Source organism: Haemaphysalis longicornis, unplaced genomic scaffold (assembly GCF_048455015.1).
Source record: "Haemaphysalis longicornis isolate Haplotype H1 unplaced genomic scaffold, Haemaphysalis longicornis Haplotype H1 scaffold_8, whole genome shotgun sequence".
NCBI classification, from domain to species: Eukaryota; Metazoa; Arthropoda; class Arachnida; order Ixodida; family Ixodidae; genus Haemaphysalis; species Haemaphysalis longicornis.
In genome coordinates this window covers 102,300,709-102,315,901 of record NW_027526445.1, presented here as the reverse complement: position 1 = coordinate 102,315,901, position 15,193 = coordinate 102,300,709, and the positions used below count along the sequence as shown (strand labels likewise).

The window sequence follows — 15,193 nt, the reverse complement described above, 5'->3', positions numbered from 1 at the left end:
CATGCTGCAAGATTATTGACGCTTGAACGTCGCCCTTGAACCATGTTTCCGGTCGGTGGCGACGCAGCGGGACAACGCGCCTAAAAAAATGACTGTTGTCGCTTTTTCACCAAGCATTTCCCATAAAAATTGGCCGCACTCTAAAACGCTCTGGAAGAATTCCGCATTCCCGCAGTTTACTGACTTTGCAGCCGGACGGTGCCGCATGTTTCGGAGGCTGTGTGCTCCGTTGTTCGCATTTCTTTTAATCCCCCCTGTACACACAAACAATACGCCATTCTTTTGTGGCTAAAATAAAATCACAAATCACAAAGCGCCCGGATAAACTGGACGTCACGTTTTGCACAGCTGCGCGGCTGGTAAGACGTATTACAATGCCACAACCAGCCGATAAGCCAACGGCATGGCTGACACAGACTTCATAAGTTCAATTGAACACTTCCGCCATCCTTTCCGTGCTTTGCTCGGTCTCTACTTTCGTCTCCTGGAAGGCTACGACGTCCAACTCCCTTTCGCTGATGAGTCTGTACAATTGAATCTGACGTTTGCGCTCAGAAAGACCTCGTACATTAAGGGTGGCACAACGCAAATGATGAAATGAACACTGCATGAATTTAAGATGAAGGCAAGCAGCACACTATTACACAAACGTTACAAGAACAGTGGCCCCGCCCCCTTTTCTACGCCTCAAAAAAAGAATAAGCGGTGTCCGTGCCGTAACGCTCGTTGGAAGACTCCGCCAAAAAAGCTGCAAACGTTTCGCTTACGGAGGCTTCCCCACCGCAGGTCCTCCGTCGTAAGGCGAGGTGTTGGCCTTTGGCTTGAAGCTTGGCGCCTCACCATAACCCCAACCACAGTTGCCTTGACGTTCCCGGAGTCACCAGTGTCCTCCCGCTTGTCTTCCTCCTTACGGGTCCACTTCGCTGCGGCTCCGCGGTGGCTTCTGCGTCGTCCCCGTCGCCGGCATCACGCACTTCACGAGTTTCGGCGCTGTTCGTAGAACCCGCCCCAACACACGCCTCACTTTTCGCGTCCAGCACAGGTGCCACCGGCGCTAGGTCTTTTTGGGAGGTCGACTGCTGCTCCGCGGAAGCTGCATTTACGTCCTGCGTTTGCACGCCTGGTTCTGCTACATGGTCCCCGGGTGCGGACTCACCACCTACTCCGGGCACCGCCGCCTCCGGCTCCTCCTCGCCCATTCGGTTTTCGGATGCGTCCGCGTCTTCAATAGGTCCGGTGACATGCGCATACGTCAGCACGCACTGTGTCGCTTCGTGACCGAAGCGGCAGCAGACAGTGCAGCGCGGCACCTCGCAGACGCGCCTCATGTGCCCCGTCGCCGAGCAGCGTAGGCACTGCGGGCCCCTGCCGGGCACAACCACGAGCGCCTGGCCACCCGCAACCTGGAGCTCATGCGCGGCAGGTCGTCGATCCCCACGCCGGCGTTGAGCTTGAGGGGCACCGACCGCGTCGTCGAATCTTTCTCGTTTATGCCCTTGACCCGCCACCTCTCGCGTCCGATGTCGATGACAGGCCCGTAGGGAAGCAGCGCTGATCGAACCTCGTCGTCCGGCACGTTATAGAGGGGTGTAAGCCCACTGGTCACAAGTCCACTCGTCATAACCCAAATAGTCACAGGCAAACTGGTGAGGAATGCCAACTCGTCACAGGGCATTTCGTAAGAGGATTTCTCGTATCACCGGAATATTCGCGAGACGGAAAAACTCGCATTACGAGCTTGTTTTGGAACGTTAAAGCGATGTTTCCTATTTATAATTGATGTAGGTGAGCGAGCGTTCTTTAAAAGTTTTCTTACATACGAACTTAGGTGAATATGCCGTCATACCGTGTTAATTATATTGAAGTGATAATTGCATGAAAATTTGTATTAAAAGGCACGCAGAAAAAGTTCAGCCAGGATTCTTGCTATGCGATCGTTGACATCGTGGTATCTGCGTGCGTGGCTGCTGTCCGACAGTGACTACCACTACCACCGTGAAAAGCGACAACGGAGCACGCGGTGGCGCAGTGGCTATGGCGTTCTGCTGCAGAGCCCAAGGAAGCGGGTTCGATTCCAGGCCGCGGCGGCCGCTTTTCTGGTGAAGGCGAAAAGCGAAAACGCCCGTGTGTTCGAGATTTCGGCACACGAACATTAAAGATCCCCAGTTGGTCAAAATGAATTCGGAGCCCTCCACTACGGCGCGCCTCGTCACCTGTGTAGCGTCGGCGCGTTAAACCCCAACAATCAATCAATGCAACAAATAAACAATTTCAAACCTAATGCAATGCGTGGTGGTGTGTCCTGCAGTGTGTACATAGAAAGAAATCCTCCAGCTTCGCTATGGTTCAAGCCTTGCGCGAGTTAGTGTAAGCTTCACCAATTTTTTTATTTGCAGACTGAAAGTGGGGGTGCGGGTTGTATGCAAGGGCTGGTTACCCGCGCGAAATTACGGACGTACAGCACCTCAACATCCGTGACGATCAGCACTGAAAGTGCAGTGTAATGATTGCAGCGCCGATGACCCCCGTCTTGACGATGACCCCCCTCCCTTCTCGTGGCCTTGCTGGGTCTCCCCATCCGGTGTCGGAATGTTGGGCGGCCTCCGCCGACGCCAGCGAGTCGCAACCCTTTGTTGGGCCTCGCCGGCGGCTTTTGTGCGGCGTCGGGGGAGGCTTTCCTTTCATCTTGACCTTCGGGGACGGCCGGGGGGGAGCGGAGGTCAAAACCCTTTTTGGCATGTGCGCTGCTGTGGGGGAGGCGGCATTGCTCGCGCCCTGCTCGCACACGCTCCGACGAGTTTGCCGAGAGCTGCGACTGCAAGTGGTCGCACGAAGACTCGCTCCCGTGGCGGTTTCTGGGCGCCAGACCCCAGGCATCTTTCCAGCCAACCATGCGGCGGCTTGGCACCTTTTTGGCCTCCGGGCCCCCACAAGGGATCGTGCCGCGATACTCCCTTGCGCGCTGCGGCGCCTTTTCATTTTAATCCAGTTTTCCTTGTCTTATGTTATGCTTCGTCGTCTCTTGTAAATACGTGTAAATAGACTTCTTTCTCTTCATCACCTACTGGCCTCGTCTCGTCATCGGGTCCTTCACCACCCTCCACGACGACACCACTCACATTCCACGAACCCAACTTTACTGGCGCAGCCGACAGGATCGTGGACGTTACCTGTGGCTCAGTTAACGAAGTGGTGACTCAGTGCGGGCCGAGAGGCGACTCCGAGAGTAGAGGAGGAGAGAAGTCGACACCACGCAAGGACAGAGACGAAGCAGGGCGGCTGCGAGCCGCCTACGAGACAACGGGTGGATTAGTTTTCCTGCCGGGGAAACTTCACTTCAGCACCTTCCGATCCCCGCGGGATGAGTGGGACTGACGTGTGTGGTGCAGCGGAGCGGCCGTATCATCGACGGTGAGTGGTCCGTCTCTGCACCTTTCTTTTTTTGGAGGGACATCCTCATTGCCAGGGCCCACCATGACTAGAGATAAAGATCTCGAGGCGGAACCCGCAAAAACGCGAGAGCTGGAGCGGCTGGTAAGGTTGGCTGAAGCGGAATTCCTAGCGCGTCCGGGAAACGAGGACGTTGTGCGGCCGTGCTGCAGTTGTGGTCAGACAACACACTCGTCCGCTGACTGCCGCCGTTACCGCTATCTCGATCACGAAGCCAGTCCACCCCCTCAGAGGGAACGGTGGGTTGAAGTAGCTGATTCCGAGGTAGGGGAAAGGCCGCGTCTGGTCACTGCGGCGGTTTCCGGGATCTTTAAAAGACGGCCATACAAAGTGGGTGGCCGGCTAAGGGGGCCGAGTGTCCCCGCTAAGCCATTTAAGCTGAGCCTCAGCGCAGTGAACGAAACTGCGTTGTTGAGAAGGATTTTTACCCCTGATCAGCTGACCAGGCCGGCGAAATCTGCCTCTCTGGCGGAAGCTTCCCGTGAAGGCGCTTCCCGTCAGAAGCAGAAACTTCCCATCAGCGGCTCCTCGGCTACACAGCCAAGGGTAGCAGAGTCGGTAGGCCAGGCCACGGGCCAGGCAGGCACGCTCGCCGCGGCGGCACGCGCCGGGGAAGTGGTGGCGGGCTTGGCCAGCGGCTGTCCCGGGAAGGCAAATGAGCCGGGCAATGTCGAGGCGCCTCCGCGGAGATTTTCAGCGGTAGAGGTAGCGGCGGTCGGTCAGACAGTCAACGCCCGCTTGGGTGCTGCAAAACCTCTGCCGTATCACGACCGGCCATGCCCAAATGGTTCGCTGGGAGCAGACGCTGCCGCCGAAGTTCGCGGTGGTAAAGCTGCAGCAGGCACGACGGCCGACGGCAGAGTACGAACAGCGGCCGGTGGGGCCCTGGCGAGAAACCCGGATTTGCGCGCCATGCAGCTCCCGTCCGCCCAGTCTTGTGCTCGCGCCCAGGCATACCCGCCGGTGTTCCCTTGCTTCGACGAGCCACTATCCGGGAGCAATAGAGGCTTGCGGAATTCGCCGGGTGACATATTTGGTACCCCTAAGATTAGACGAGGCTCAGCTGCGTCGAACCTGGTTGACCGCCGCACTGACCGCGGTTCTTTGCGGAAGCGTGCCCGATCCTGCTCAAACGGGCTTCCGGCGGCAGCAGCTCCCGCGGGTATTTGCGGCAGCGGAGACCCGGCAGGCATAGCGGCGGCGGTGTCCAGCGGGCTAACGCAGGCGGGTGATGCCCCGGCGAGCGACATGGACTCGGACGACACTGAGCCGCCGTCCGCACAGGCGGGTACGCGTCCTCAGCAAGGTCCGCCAGCGCTCATTAGCGTTGACAAGCCGTCGACCAGCTGTGACCAGGGCTCCAGTGTTGCGCCGTATAAGCTTTCGGGGTCGCCTAGCTCTAAGCGCAGCTTCACAGCATCGAACGCTGGAGCAGTAAATCGAGGGTCCCAAATGAGAGCAAGGGTCGACAAAGGGGCAGGGGAGAGCCACTTTGCATGCGCTGGAGGGGACAGTGTCAAACGCGTGCATGAGAAAGGAAGCGTCTCAAAGCTTCGGCTCCTGGTCATGCGTGTGGCTCTGACAGTGGGGACTTCCCCCACGGCTTGCAGAGGCGGATCACCTCACGCCTCGGCGAACTCCGAACATCGCAATTGGTGCAGCAGCCAGGTGGACTCTCACCTCGAAGCTGCGCCCGATTAATCTGAGTGCTACTGGCGGAAGGAAAAACTGTGGTGAATGGATTGAACGCTCGTGCGCGGTTCATTCCGCTGTTGTTTTTTTTCTTGCCTGTGCTTTGGGCGGAGTGTAACGTTCACCCTGCGTTTTCTTGCTGTATTTTACAGTTGCGTTGTGCATTGGGCCGTCGTTTTCTCTTGTTTCTTCCCTTGTTCTCGCGAGTGAGCCCCACGTTTGCCTTTGTTGGTGTATCCCGCACGCGGGTATTTTGCTGGTTGCATGATATTCCCCTGGAGTGTTATGCACCCTTTTTGTTTGATTTGTTTTGCACCCTTTTTGTTTGATTTCTTTTACGTAGCACTTCACTGTGCGCTTTGCTCGCAGCGGAAATGTCGCTTGCATGCACGGAGTCCTCAAGGGATATTCCTCGCAGTTTTTTGTGTGTGTTTGTTTGGGTTACAGCGCTGTAATCACTTTGTTTTGGCGCCTGTAGTAGTCCAAGCAGTCCTGACACAGGCTTTTGATAGGGGAGCTGTAATGATTGCAGCGCCGATGACGCCCGTCTTGACGATGACCCCCCTCCCTTCTCGTGGCCTTGCTGGGTCTCCCCATCCGGTGTCGGAATGTTGGGCGGCCTCCGCCGACGCCAGCGAGTCGCAACCCTTTGTTGGGCCTCGCCGGCGGCTTTTGTGCGGCGTCGGGGGAGGCTTTCCTTTCATCTTGACCTTCGGGGACGGCCGGGGGGGAGCGGAGGTCAAAACCCTTTTTGGCATGTGCGCTGCTGTGGGGGAGGCGGCATTGCTCGCGCCCTGCTCGCACACGCTTCGACGAGTTGGTCGAGAGCTGCGACTGCAAGCGGTCGCACGAAGACTCGCTCCCGTGGCGGTTTCTGCGCGCCAGAACACCACGCATCTTTCCAGCCAACCGTGCGGCGGTTTGGCACCTTTTTGGCCTCCGGGCCCCCACGAGGGATCGTGCCGCGATACCCCCTTGCGCGCTGCGGCGCCTTTTAATTTTAATCCAGTTTTCCTTGTCTTATGTTATGCTTCGTCGTCTCTTGTAAATACGTGTAAATAGACTTCTGTTTCTTCATCACCTTCTGGCCTCGTCTCGTCATCGGGTCCTTCACCACCCTCCACGACGACACCACTCACATTCCACGAACCCAACTTTACTTGCAGGTCGAGCAGACCTCTCCACCCCACCCCCTTCCCCCCAAAGAAAAAAAAACGCCTATTTATGCACACCTGTTGGTCACACAGTCCTCCGCACTAAACAGCCGTAACGAATTCAACATTGTAGAAACCAGCCTCAGACCGGCTTGCAACGCCAATTTTCGGTGCGGGCTTCTAGGTTTTTGTTCACACGGCCGTTGTGTAACGAAATCTATGCGACGAAAAGGCGCCTTGCACGAGAGTTCCTATCTCGAGATGGCACTGTACCAAAAGGCTGGTGTTACAAGTTGGCCTATGACAAGTTTTCCGGTGACGACTGCGCTTTTGACGAGTGGGCTCGTTGCCTTATAGAAAATCCAGTGCAGTTTCAACAGCACATCCTGGCTCGCGGGATCGATGACGAGGCACCGGCGCTCCTTCACCTTCACGTCGGTGGCCGCGAGCATGCGATTTGTCGCCTTCGTCCCTGAATGCCAGGGCCCATACGTCGTGCATTTGATACGCCCCCAAGCCAAGCACCTCGGGGAGCAGTTCCAAACGAGCCAAAGTGTCCCTGAAATCTTTGACGCGATAAGGCCTCGCACGAACGTCCGTATGAAGTAAAATGGTGTTTAAAACACAACCACGTGTTGGCAGCTGTGAGGAGGCGCTGCTCACCGGACAGGGGTCGGCAGGTGGAAGCGAAGAAGACAAGGTGTTTGGAGGCGGAAGAAGGGGGTGAGGAAGAAGGAGCAGGAGGAGGAAGAAGACGGTGGTGGCACGGAGAAGGAGGAAGAACGACGTTCGGGGAGCGACCTGCCGGACGCTAACGTTCGGGGAACCTCCGCTCCGAGCCGCGCCTTTCTCCTGGAGACTCTCTGCTGGGTGTGAACGCCCGGGAGATCTCCGCGCCGAGCAACACCAGGTCTCTTCGAGCCACCGAATAGCAGCGTCAGAAAGGCTCTGGAATCCTTCAAGCAAGCAGCTCTTTTCATCGACCAGCAGCAGCGCTACTGCCTAGGGCCTGGCGTCAGCACACCGCTCAAGCATACTGATCCAGCGCACCGAGCCAAGTGCACCTACTCAGCTCACAGACGTCAACGACTCGCATACGTGAGCGCGAACTATTTTGGGGCGCGAACTTTGTTGCATAGGACATTAACTCTGGTGGCGTGATTATGTTAATGCTCATTTATCTATTTTTCCAGTTATTTGTCCCGTAAATACACGTTGTCCTTGTCCGCAGCCAACAGCCTCGTCCTTCTCCGCCTGATCAGATTAACACCTCCTTATCGTAAAAACAACCTGCATCACAAAAATGGCGTCCACGGCAGGACTCTCTGCGTAAATTTCAGAGAGTCGAGGAGGTAATTTTTGCGGCGGAGAGGTGAGCACTTGGCGCCGGAATGGACATGAACAAATTGCTTGCAGTGGGAAAAGAGTTAGGCCTGGTGGCCAGTGAGCTGAAGAAATGGGTCGAGAGAGAGATGGAAAAGGAAAGACGGGAAAGACAGGATGCGAGGCAAGAAAGAGCACTCGCCAGACAAGCCGAAATCCGCAAGCTTGAGCTCGAACGCGACGAGCTAGATCGTGAAACACAGCTACAAGAGAAGAAGCGCGCGACTCAATCTTTAGATCTCAAAATTACAGACAGAGAGCTCCGCGTCTCCGAAAAAGGATGGAAAAAGAGTTTGGAACTCCACGCACATGGGACGGAGGGCATGCGGGTCAGTGGCACTGATGAAGCCGCGTGCGGAAAGGAAGAAAAAAGAACAGATTCCGAACTGCCACATGTACAGGTGAAAGACTTGCTCCAGGCACAAGAAGTTGCACGGGCTGAGTGTGGCACGCAGGCAGACGAGCCGCGTGCTGGAACGCCCCCCGTGAATGCGCCGAGTGAGGTTAGAGGTGCACAGCCATGCGACAAGCTATCCGAGCAGTTTGGAACGCGCTCTCTGTCGGAACGCTTCGCTATCGCACGACAGGCGCGAAGAAATGAATCGAGCAGGGAAGTCCTGCAAAAACGCGTGGTCCCGCGCAAAAGGCTGTTGCTAGCCGAGAATGACCAAGCTGTGACACACTCCTTCCTGCAGAAAAGAACACGTTCTCGCAAGAAAGTTCTCACGTACTAAGGGATTACAGTTGTTGCGCACTCCGTGAAAGCTCAATTAACTGGGCCGAAGAGCACGCGCACACGCAAAGCTGCGGGTGCAGTCCAAAGGTTACGATCTTTCAAGATGCGGTTGCGGGAGTCATCATGCGGCACCATTGCGATTGACAGAATCCCTTGGAGAAGCCAACCCGACCATGTATCCAAAGGAGTCCAATGGACGCGTCGGAAGAAGGTGAAGATGAAGGTACATGTGAAGTAACCGGACTGAAGACACTAATTCGACTTGGCTAGCAATCTCATGCCTAAGGGAAAGGGACACACTTGAAAATACTTTATTTTATGAAAGGAAAGTGCTAGATTGCTGTGTAATACCTTAAAAGGTTGTGCTCTGTCAAATGGGTGAGGACTACTTGAGCCGCCTTCATTGAGGGCATGGAACAGTCCCGGTTCGTAGAACTGTTGTTTGTCACTATTTCTGTGCATTTTTAGTGTTTCTGTGCATTTTGAGTCATTGCTATGTAGTGTGATAGTGATCAAAGTGAGTGTCGGACGTGGAAGTGTGGTAGTGTTATTAGTGACTGCAAGTGAAGTGCGCGTCGATCAACACACCACTACCACCAGGGACTGTTACCAGCCAACCAACTGCTCACCGGAAGTGTTTTTCCCCAAAACACTTCTTTCGATGGGGGCAATTATGAGGAGGCGCTGCTCACCGGACAGGGGTCGGCAGGTGGAAGCGAAGAAGACGAGGTGTGCGGAGGCGCAAGAAGGGGGCGAGGAAGAAGGAGTATGAGGAGGAAAAAGACGGTGGTGGCACGGAGAAGCAGGAAGAACGAGGTTCGGGGAGCGACCTGCCGGACGCTAACGTTCGGGGAACCTCCGCTCCGAGCCGCGCCTTTCTCCTGGAGACTCTCTGCTGGGTGTGAACGCCCAGGAGATCTCCGCGCCGAGCAACACCAGGTCTCTTCGAGCCACCGAGTAGCAGCGTCAGAAAGGCTCTGGACTCCTTCAAGCAAGCAGCTCTTTTCATCGACCAGCAGCAGCGCTACCGACTAGGGCCTCGCGTCAGCACACCGCTCAAGCATACTGCCCAGCGCAACGAGCCAAGTGCACCTACCCAGCTCACAGACGAAAACGACTTACATACGTGAGCGCGAACTATTTTGGGGCGCGAACTTTGTTGCATAGGACATTAACTCTGGTGACATGATTATGTTAATGCTCATTTATCTATTTTTGCAGTTATTTGTCCCGTAAATACACGTTGTCCTTGCCCGCAGCCAACAGCCTCGTCCTTCTCCGCCTGATCAGATTAACACCTCCTTATCGTAAAAACAACCTGCATCACAGCATCATTGGCTAACTCACGGGGTAATATTCCGATTCCTGTTAAAAAAACTTGTTTCTCGGCCAAACATGGCCGCATTCACCGCTCCTGATAAGCCAATCATCCCGCGTATGCACACTACCGCGGCCAAAAGCAGAATGGGCTAGCCGTTGAGCTACGAGCCCGTGCGGAGACGGGGGAAACAGGCGGTGCCCTCATGAAGCCCATCTGATGGTTTACCCCCTGCATTCTGGGTGAATGCCACGTGATTGCGGAACGTGGCCTCTAGCGCCGCTGTGTGCTCTGCCAACGGCACGTGTCGCAGCCCTGTGCGCGCCTTGCGCAGGCGCTAGGAGTTATAGAAAAAGGAAGCTCAAACCAAAACGTAGAATCTCACTTCTCCTCCTTCGGTGTCGCGATATTGTAACCTCTGTAGGCGGCGGCAGAGACGGAGGAGATCGTGTAACACCAGGCTTCTTTTGGGCTTCTTTTATTTTATCAAAGAAGGGTTTTACTCATGTGCTTCACGAGAACAATTGAATCAACCACCGCTTATTATTCGTGCATTGATTTAACCTCAGCAAAGATTATCTCTTTGAAGTAATAATGGGTGTGGGTAAGTGAATTTTACGTTTCTGTGGTTTCGCTCTTTGTAAAGCCACGTGTGTGAATTCAACTGACGTCGCATGGGTAATCGTTGGGTGTCGCTAGAAGTTTCGCTTTCCAACCACCTTCACAGGGTGGATTGACCCGCATCTGTTTGTATTGGCTGGTTGTTTTTGCAATTTTATTGATAGGTCATGCCCAATATCTTAATTGTTGAAGAAGGAAGGTTACTATGTCCGTCCAGTGATATCTTTACATCCATGGCTGTGTCGCGTCACCTCCTTTGCAGGGGTAAAAGCTGGGATCTTCGTTGGGAGGGTGGGGGGCAGGTTTGTCCGCCACCTTTTGCATAGGCTGAACTACGTTGGCGGCCTGTTGGAGGCGGACTTACATTATTTCGAACGATCCATCGTTGATTCATATCGTGGACTTCACAATAGGGCTCTGAACGAGCGCAGGGAGTAGACCCGGCGCTGTGCTCGTTGAGTGAACTGTCGGTCTTCTTGTATCCTCGCGTGGGCGTAGCTTAGTCAGTACGAGGACGGGCTGTTGCTCCGTTACTCTAACGGGGTCCAGGTTCAATATCTGGCTGTGCCAATAATTTATTTTATTGGTTCGTGGGAGTTTTCTGTTGACGGCAACGGTCGCGGAAGAACCCTTGGAGGGTAGAGGTACATGCTCCTTTGCAGTAAAATTGGTTTGAAATACGCGTGGTTAATGTGAGCCGCGCAGCGAAAAGAACGACGGGCCGATGTACGATGCTCGCTCACGAAGAACACGGGAGCGCGTGGCCGCCGGTACAAGAAGGTACTATCACAGGCTTGGATGACTATGCCCATGTTATTCATACTTGGAATGCGAGATTTTGCGAAACTCGCCAGTGTGAGGTCACTTTAACCAGCATCAGATGCAAAATACCGCAGCTTAATTATTATTTGCATCGCGCTGGTCTCATCTCCTGCGGTCTTTGTGCTGCTTGCGGTGAAATTGAAACAATTGAGCACTTTTCCTTTACTGCCGCGATTTTTCTTTCATTCGCACCAATTCAACGCATTGGCCTTCCTCTGTCGATGCCTGTGCTCCTTTCGTTCGGGGACACATCCATGGGGTTTTGTCATAGAGGGATTATTCCGGCCATTCACGCATACATATCAAAGACCAGACGCATGGCATCTAACCCGGTCAAAATTTTTCAGCCTTTTCTCCCAAAAATGGCATCATTCAGTGATTCTTCTTTAGATCTTTTATATAATTTGGAAACCGTTTCCACTATTCCTACAGGCTGATTTTATAGGGCTACGAGGTGGGCATTTTAGCCCCAAAAAGCCACCACGTTTCTTGGCCACTCCCGCACGTGGGTATGTGCCACTAGAAGAGGAACAACAACCACAACAACTATCAGAGCAGCCTACCGGAGGATGCGCGAAGCATCATGCATGCGCTGTGAATGTCGAGCAAGAAATTTATTTCAGCGCGTGCATCGCGTCACGGAGCATCTGCTCGTATTCTGCCATGTTCCGCGCCGTCTCTTAATGGTGTCTTGCTTTGAACCTCGAATCCAGCATCGTTGTATGAACATGCCGAATAAAAATCACAAAGGTGCTTTTCTACCGTAAATTTAATCGAGTGTGTTGTGCCCGAGCAAACACAAGCTCTCACTTTATTTATGAGAAACATTGTGCACATGTGCTCCTTCGGTTTCAGTGGCACCCATTTAAAAAATGCGTGCCAACTCACCCTGTGAATGTGATTGGAAAGCAAAGCTGTCAGCGGCACCCACAATGATTACCCATGCGACATCACTTCAATTAACTCACGTGGCTCTAAAAATAGTGAAACCAGAGACCAGTGAAATGCACTTAACCACACCCTTTATTACTTCAAGGAGATATTCTTTACTAAGGTTCAATCAATGCATGATTCATGAACGGTGTTTAAGTGAGTTGTATTGGAGAAGCACATAAGTGGAAACTCGTTTTTAAATGCAGAGCATTTCTTTAACTCACGATGTCACCCGGCGTTGTCGGCGTTGGCGTGCCTCGGCGTCCGCAACAGCCGTTCCAGGTGCGCCCTCTCCCCCACTCCTCCTCGCCTGCTCCTCGCGTGTTTCTTTTGGTCCTCCTCGCTCTCAACAACAGGTGCGGGCGCGCATGCGCGTGCTGCGGCGCTGAAAGAGGCGTTGCAGCAGCAGGTGCTACTGGTGCTACCTCCTCTCCCTCTATTGCGCGCGCTACGAATATACTCGTTGCCCGAGCAAAGGATCCGTGGCCCGACGTTGACGTTTGGCCGCGGCTTCTCGTGCATGAAGTTCGGCCTGTGGTTCGGCGTCGGCAGCGCGCTTCAGACGCTTGCGTTCGGCGTCGGCAGCGCGCAGTCTCGCCGCCTTGTCTTCTGCCGCCGTCGTTGAAGAGGATGGCACGATGTCTTGAACTGGTACTGCAACGCTGACGTTGGCTCGCGTCGCGGTACTGGTTGAAGGTGTTGCTTCCATCGCTTATGAACTTTTTATAAAATAAAGGAAGCTCGAACCCGGTGTCAGACGATCTCACTTCTCCGTCTCTGTCGCCGCCGACAAAGGCGACAAAATCGGCGAGAGATGGAAGGAGGAGGAGTAGCAGCAGGAGGAGGCAATACTTTTATTCAGATTCCGGAAAGGCCCAGAGGGCGGGTCAAGGGAGTGGTTCCTTCTTCACTGGAGCCCATACGCATCCCGCGCCGCCTGTTCTCCGTCCACCAGCTGAAGCTGTGTAGGCAGAGAGAGCTGGACAGCAACATCTCCCACTGCTGCTGTTGGGTAGTTGACGGGAAGAGATGAGTGTGCGCAGGGATGAAGTCGCACACCTCGATTATATGGCAGAGTGTGTCTACGTCTGAGCGAAATTTACAGTCAGCGTCGTAGCGTTTAGGCTGCATTGATTGAAGACGCGTGGGATGGTATGAGCCGTAGGGTAGTTGTTCCGTGGTAAGTTCAGGGTGTGGCGAGGGGAGGATCTGTATCTGAAGGCGATAATGGGCGCAATCGTTTCCCCCCATGGAAGCGTGAGCAGACGTCCAGATTAGCTCAATGGAACTGGTTGGGCAGTGTTTTTTTAGCACACGCAGTACAGCTCTTGACACCCATCCTGACTGGCCTTTCTGCTAGGCTTGTTGGGAATGGGTGACTACCTATCCAACTTATGGTTGAGTGAGAGCCAAGGCGATGGCTGGCTTTTCTGCGCTTGTCATGTTTTGGGTCTTCAGTGAGGCACCCGCAATGAGGTTGCTTCTGGTGGTAGCCAGGATGATGGCGTACTGCTTCCCTCGATGTTGGGAGGCGTCTGTGTAGATAACTGCATTATCCACGCCGGGGGGTTGTGCTGAGCGCTTGTGCCCGTGCTTGCCGCTGACCCCCGTGGTGTGAGGAGTCCATATTTTTAGGTAAAGGGGTTATCATATTAGCTTTTGTCGCCAAGCGTCGAGGAGTACATCACGCGCAGTGACATTTTGTGCTGCCCAGCTAATCTGGTGAAGGATGCGGCGACCCAGTACAGTTCTGCTCAATAGGAGCTTCTTGTTAGAAAGATGGCCCTCTATGAGCTTTTCCACTATGTAGTGGAGCCCCATCCTAAGCAGCCGCTTCGTGGACGCAATCATGGGAAGACCAATGGCTCGCTTAACCACATTTATAATCAGTATATCAAGCGTCTTTAAGTCCTCTTTGTGGAGAAGAAGATAGAGGGTGGCGTAAGTGATTCTCTAGACGAAAAAAGCTTGAAATAATCGAAGGGTATTGGCTTCCTGGAGGCCTCTAGTCTTGATGCAAACTCGCCTGATCATGTGTAATATTTGATTGGTGCTGTGTTTAAGGCGCTGCAAGGATCGTCACTTTGGTCTTGGACTGGAGATGTAGGTCCAAGATCTTGATGATGGGGCTTGGGGTGATGGGCTGACCATCAAGGAGTATTTGAGCGTCTTCCTTGATGTGTCGTTTGACGTGAGGTCGGAGGGGAGGGTTACATAAGGTTCTTTACACAGAGGTCAAAACTAGAAGAAGTCGGAGCCTGCACGCAGTCGGACGGCAGTGAATTCCATTCTTCAATGGTTCGTACAAGAAAGGAGTACTTGAACGTGTTATTTTTAGGAGCATATGGTCTAACAGTTTTTGAATGATTTAACCTTGCTGAGCGCTGGGGAGGTGGCAGTATATAACATTCTTTATTTAAACCGGATTCGTTGTTGTATAGTTTATAAAAGAAGGTTAACCTTGCAATTCTTCGCCTACATAAGAATGGTTCCAGCCCACAATTATTTAACATTTCAGAAACGGAGGAGAGGCGCCTAAAATCTGAAAAAATAAACCATGCGCTTAGCCGCTGAATCCTTTCCACTTTATCTATGGTTTTCTTTAAGTATGGGTCCCACGCAAGGGATGCGTATTCCAGCACTGGTCGAACTAGGGTTTTATAGGCTGCAAGTTTCACTTTCCAATCGCATGGTCCCAACTTCCTTCTCAAGAAGCATAGCTTCTTGTATGCCTTGGCGCAAACGTTGTCGATGTGAGCGTCCCAGCTAAGTTTTGTGTTAATAGTCAATCCCAAATATTTTACGCTATTCACAAATTCAATACTTTGGTCACGGACATGGTATTTATATTCAAGAGGGGTTTTCTTGTGTGTTACTGTAAGAGAGCAAGTTTTTGAGTAGTTGATAACCATCTGCCACCTCTCACACCAGTCAGCAATTTTACACAAGTTTTCGTTAAGCAATGATTGATGCAAGGGGCTACTGACAGTTGTATAAATAATACAGTCATCTACAAACATTTTCAAGGTCACTCCCACGTAAATATCGTCACAAATATCATTTAAATAGATGAAGAACAAGAGT

General features: G+C 53.3%; 1 protein-coding gene across 1 annotated transcript in view; it reads right to left on the bottom strand.

The window, feature by feature from the left end:
* Positions 1–1,324: 1,324 nt before the first annotated feature.
* LOC144148413 (uncharacterized) overlaps positions 1,325–15,193 on the bottom strand; it is a 69,214-nt gene continuing 55,345 nt past the window's right edge. Inside the window, exon 7 of the mRNA XM_077679948.1 lies at positions 1,325–1,598. Coding sequence (XP_077536074.1) covers positions 1,325–1,598 — 274 coding nt within the window. The remainder of the gene's footprint in view (positions 1,599–15,193) is intronic.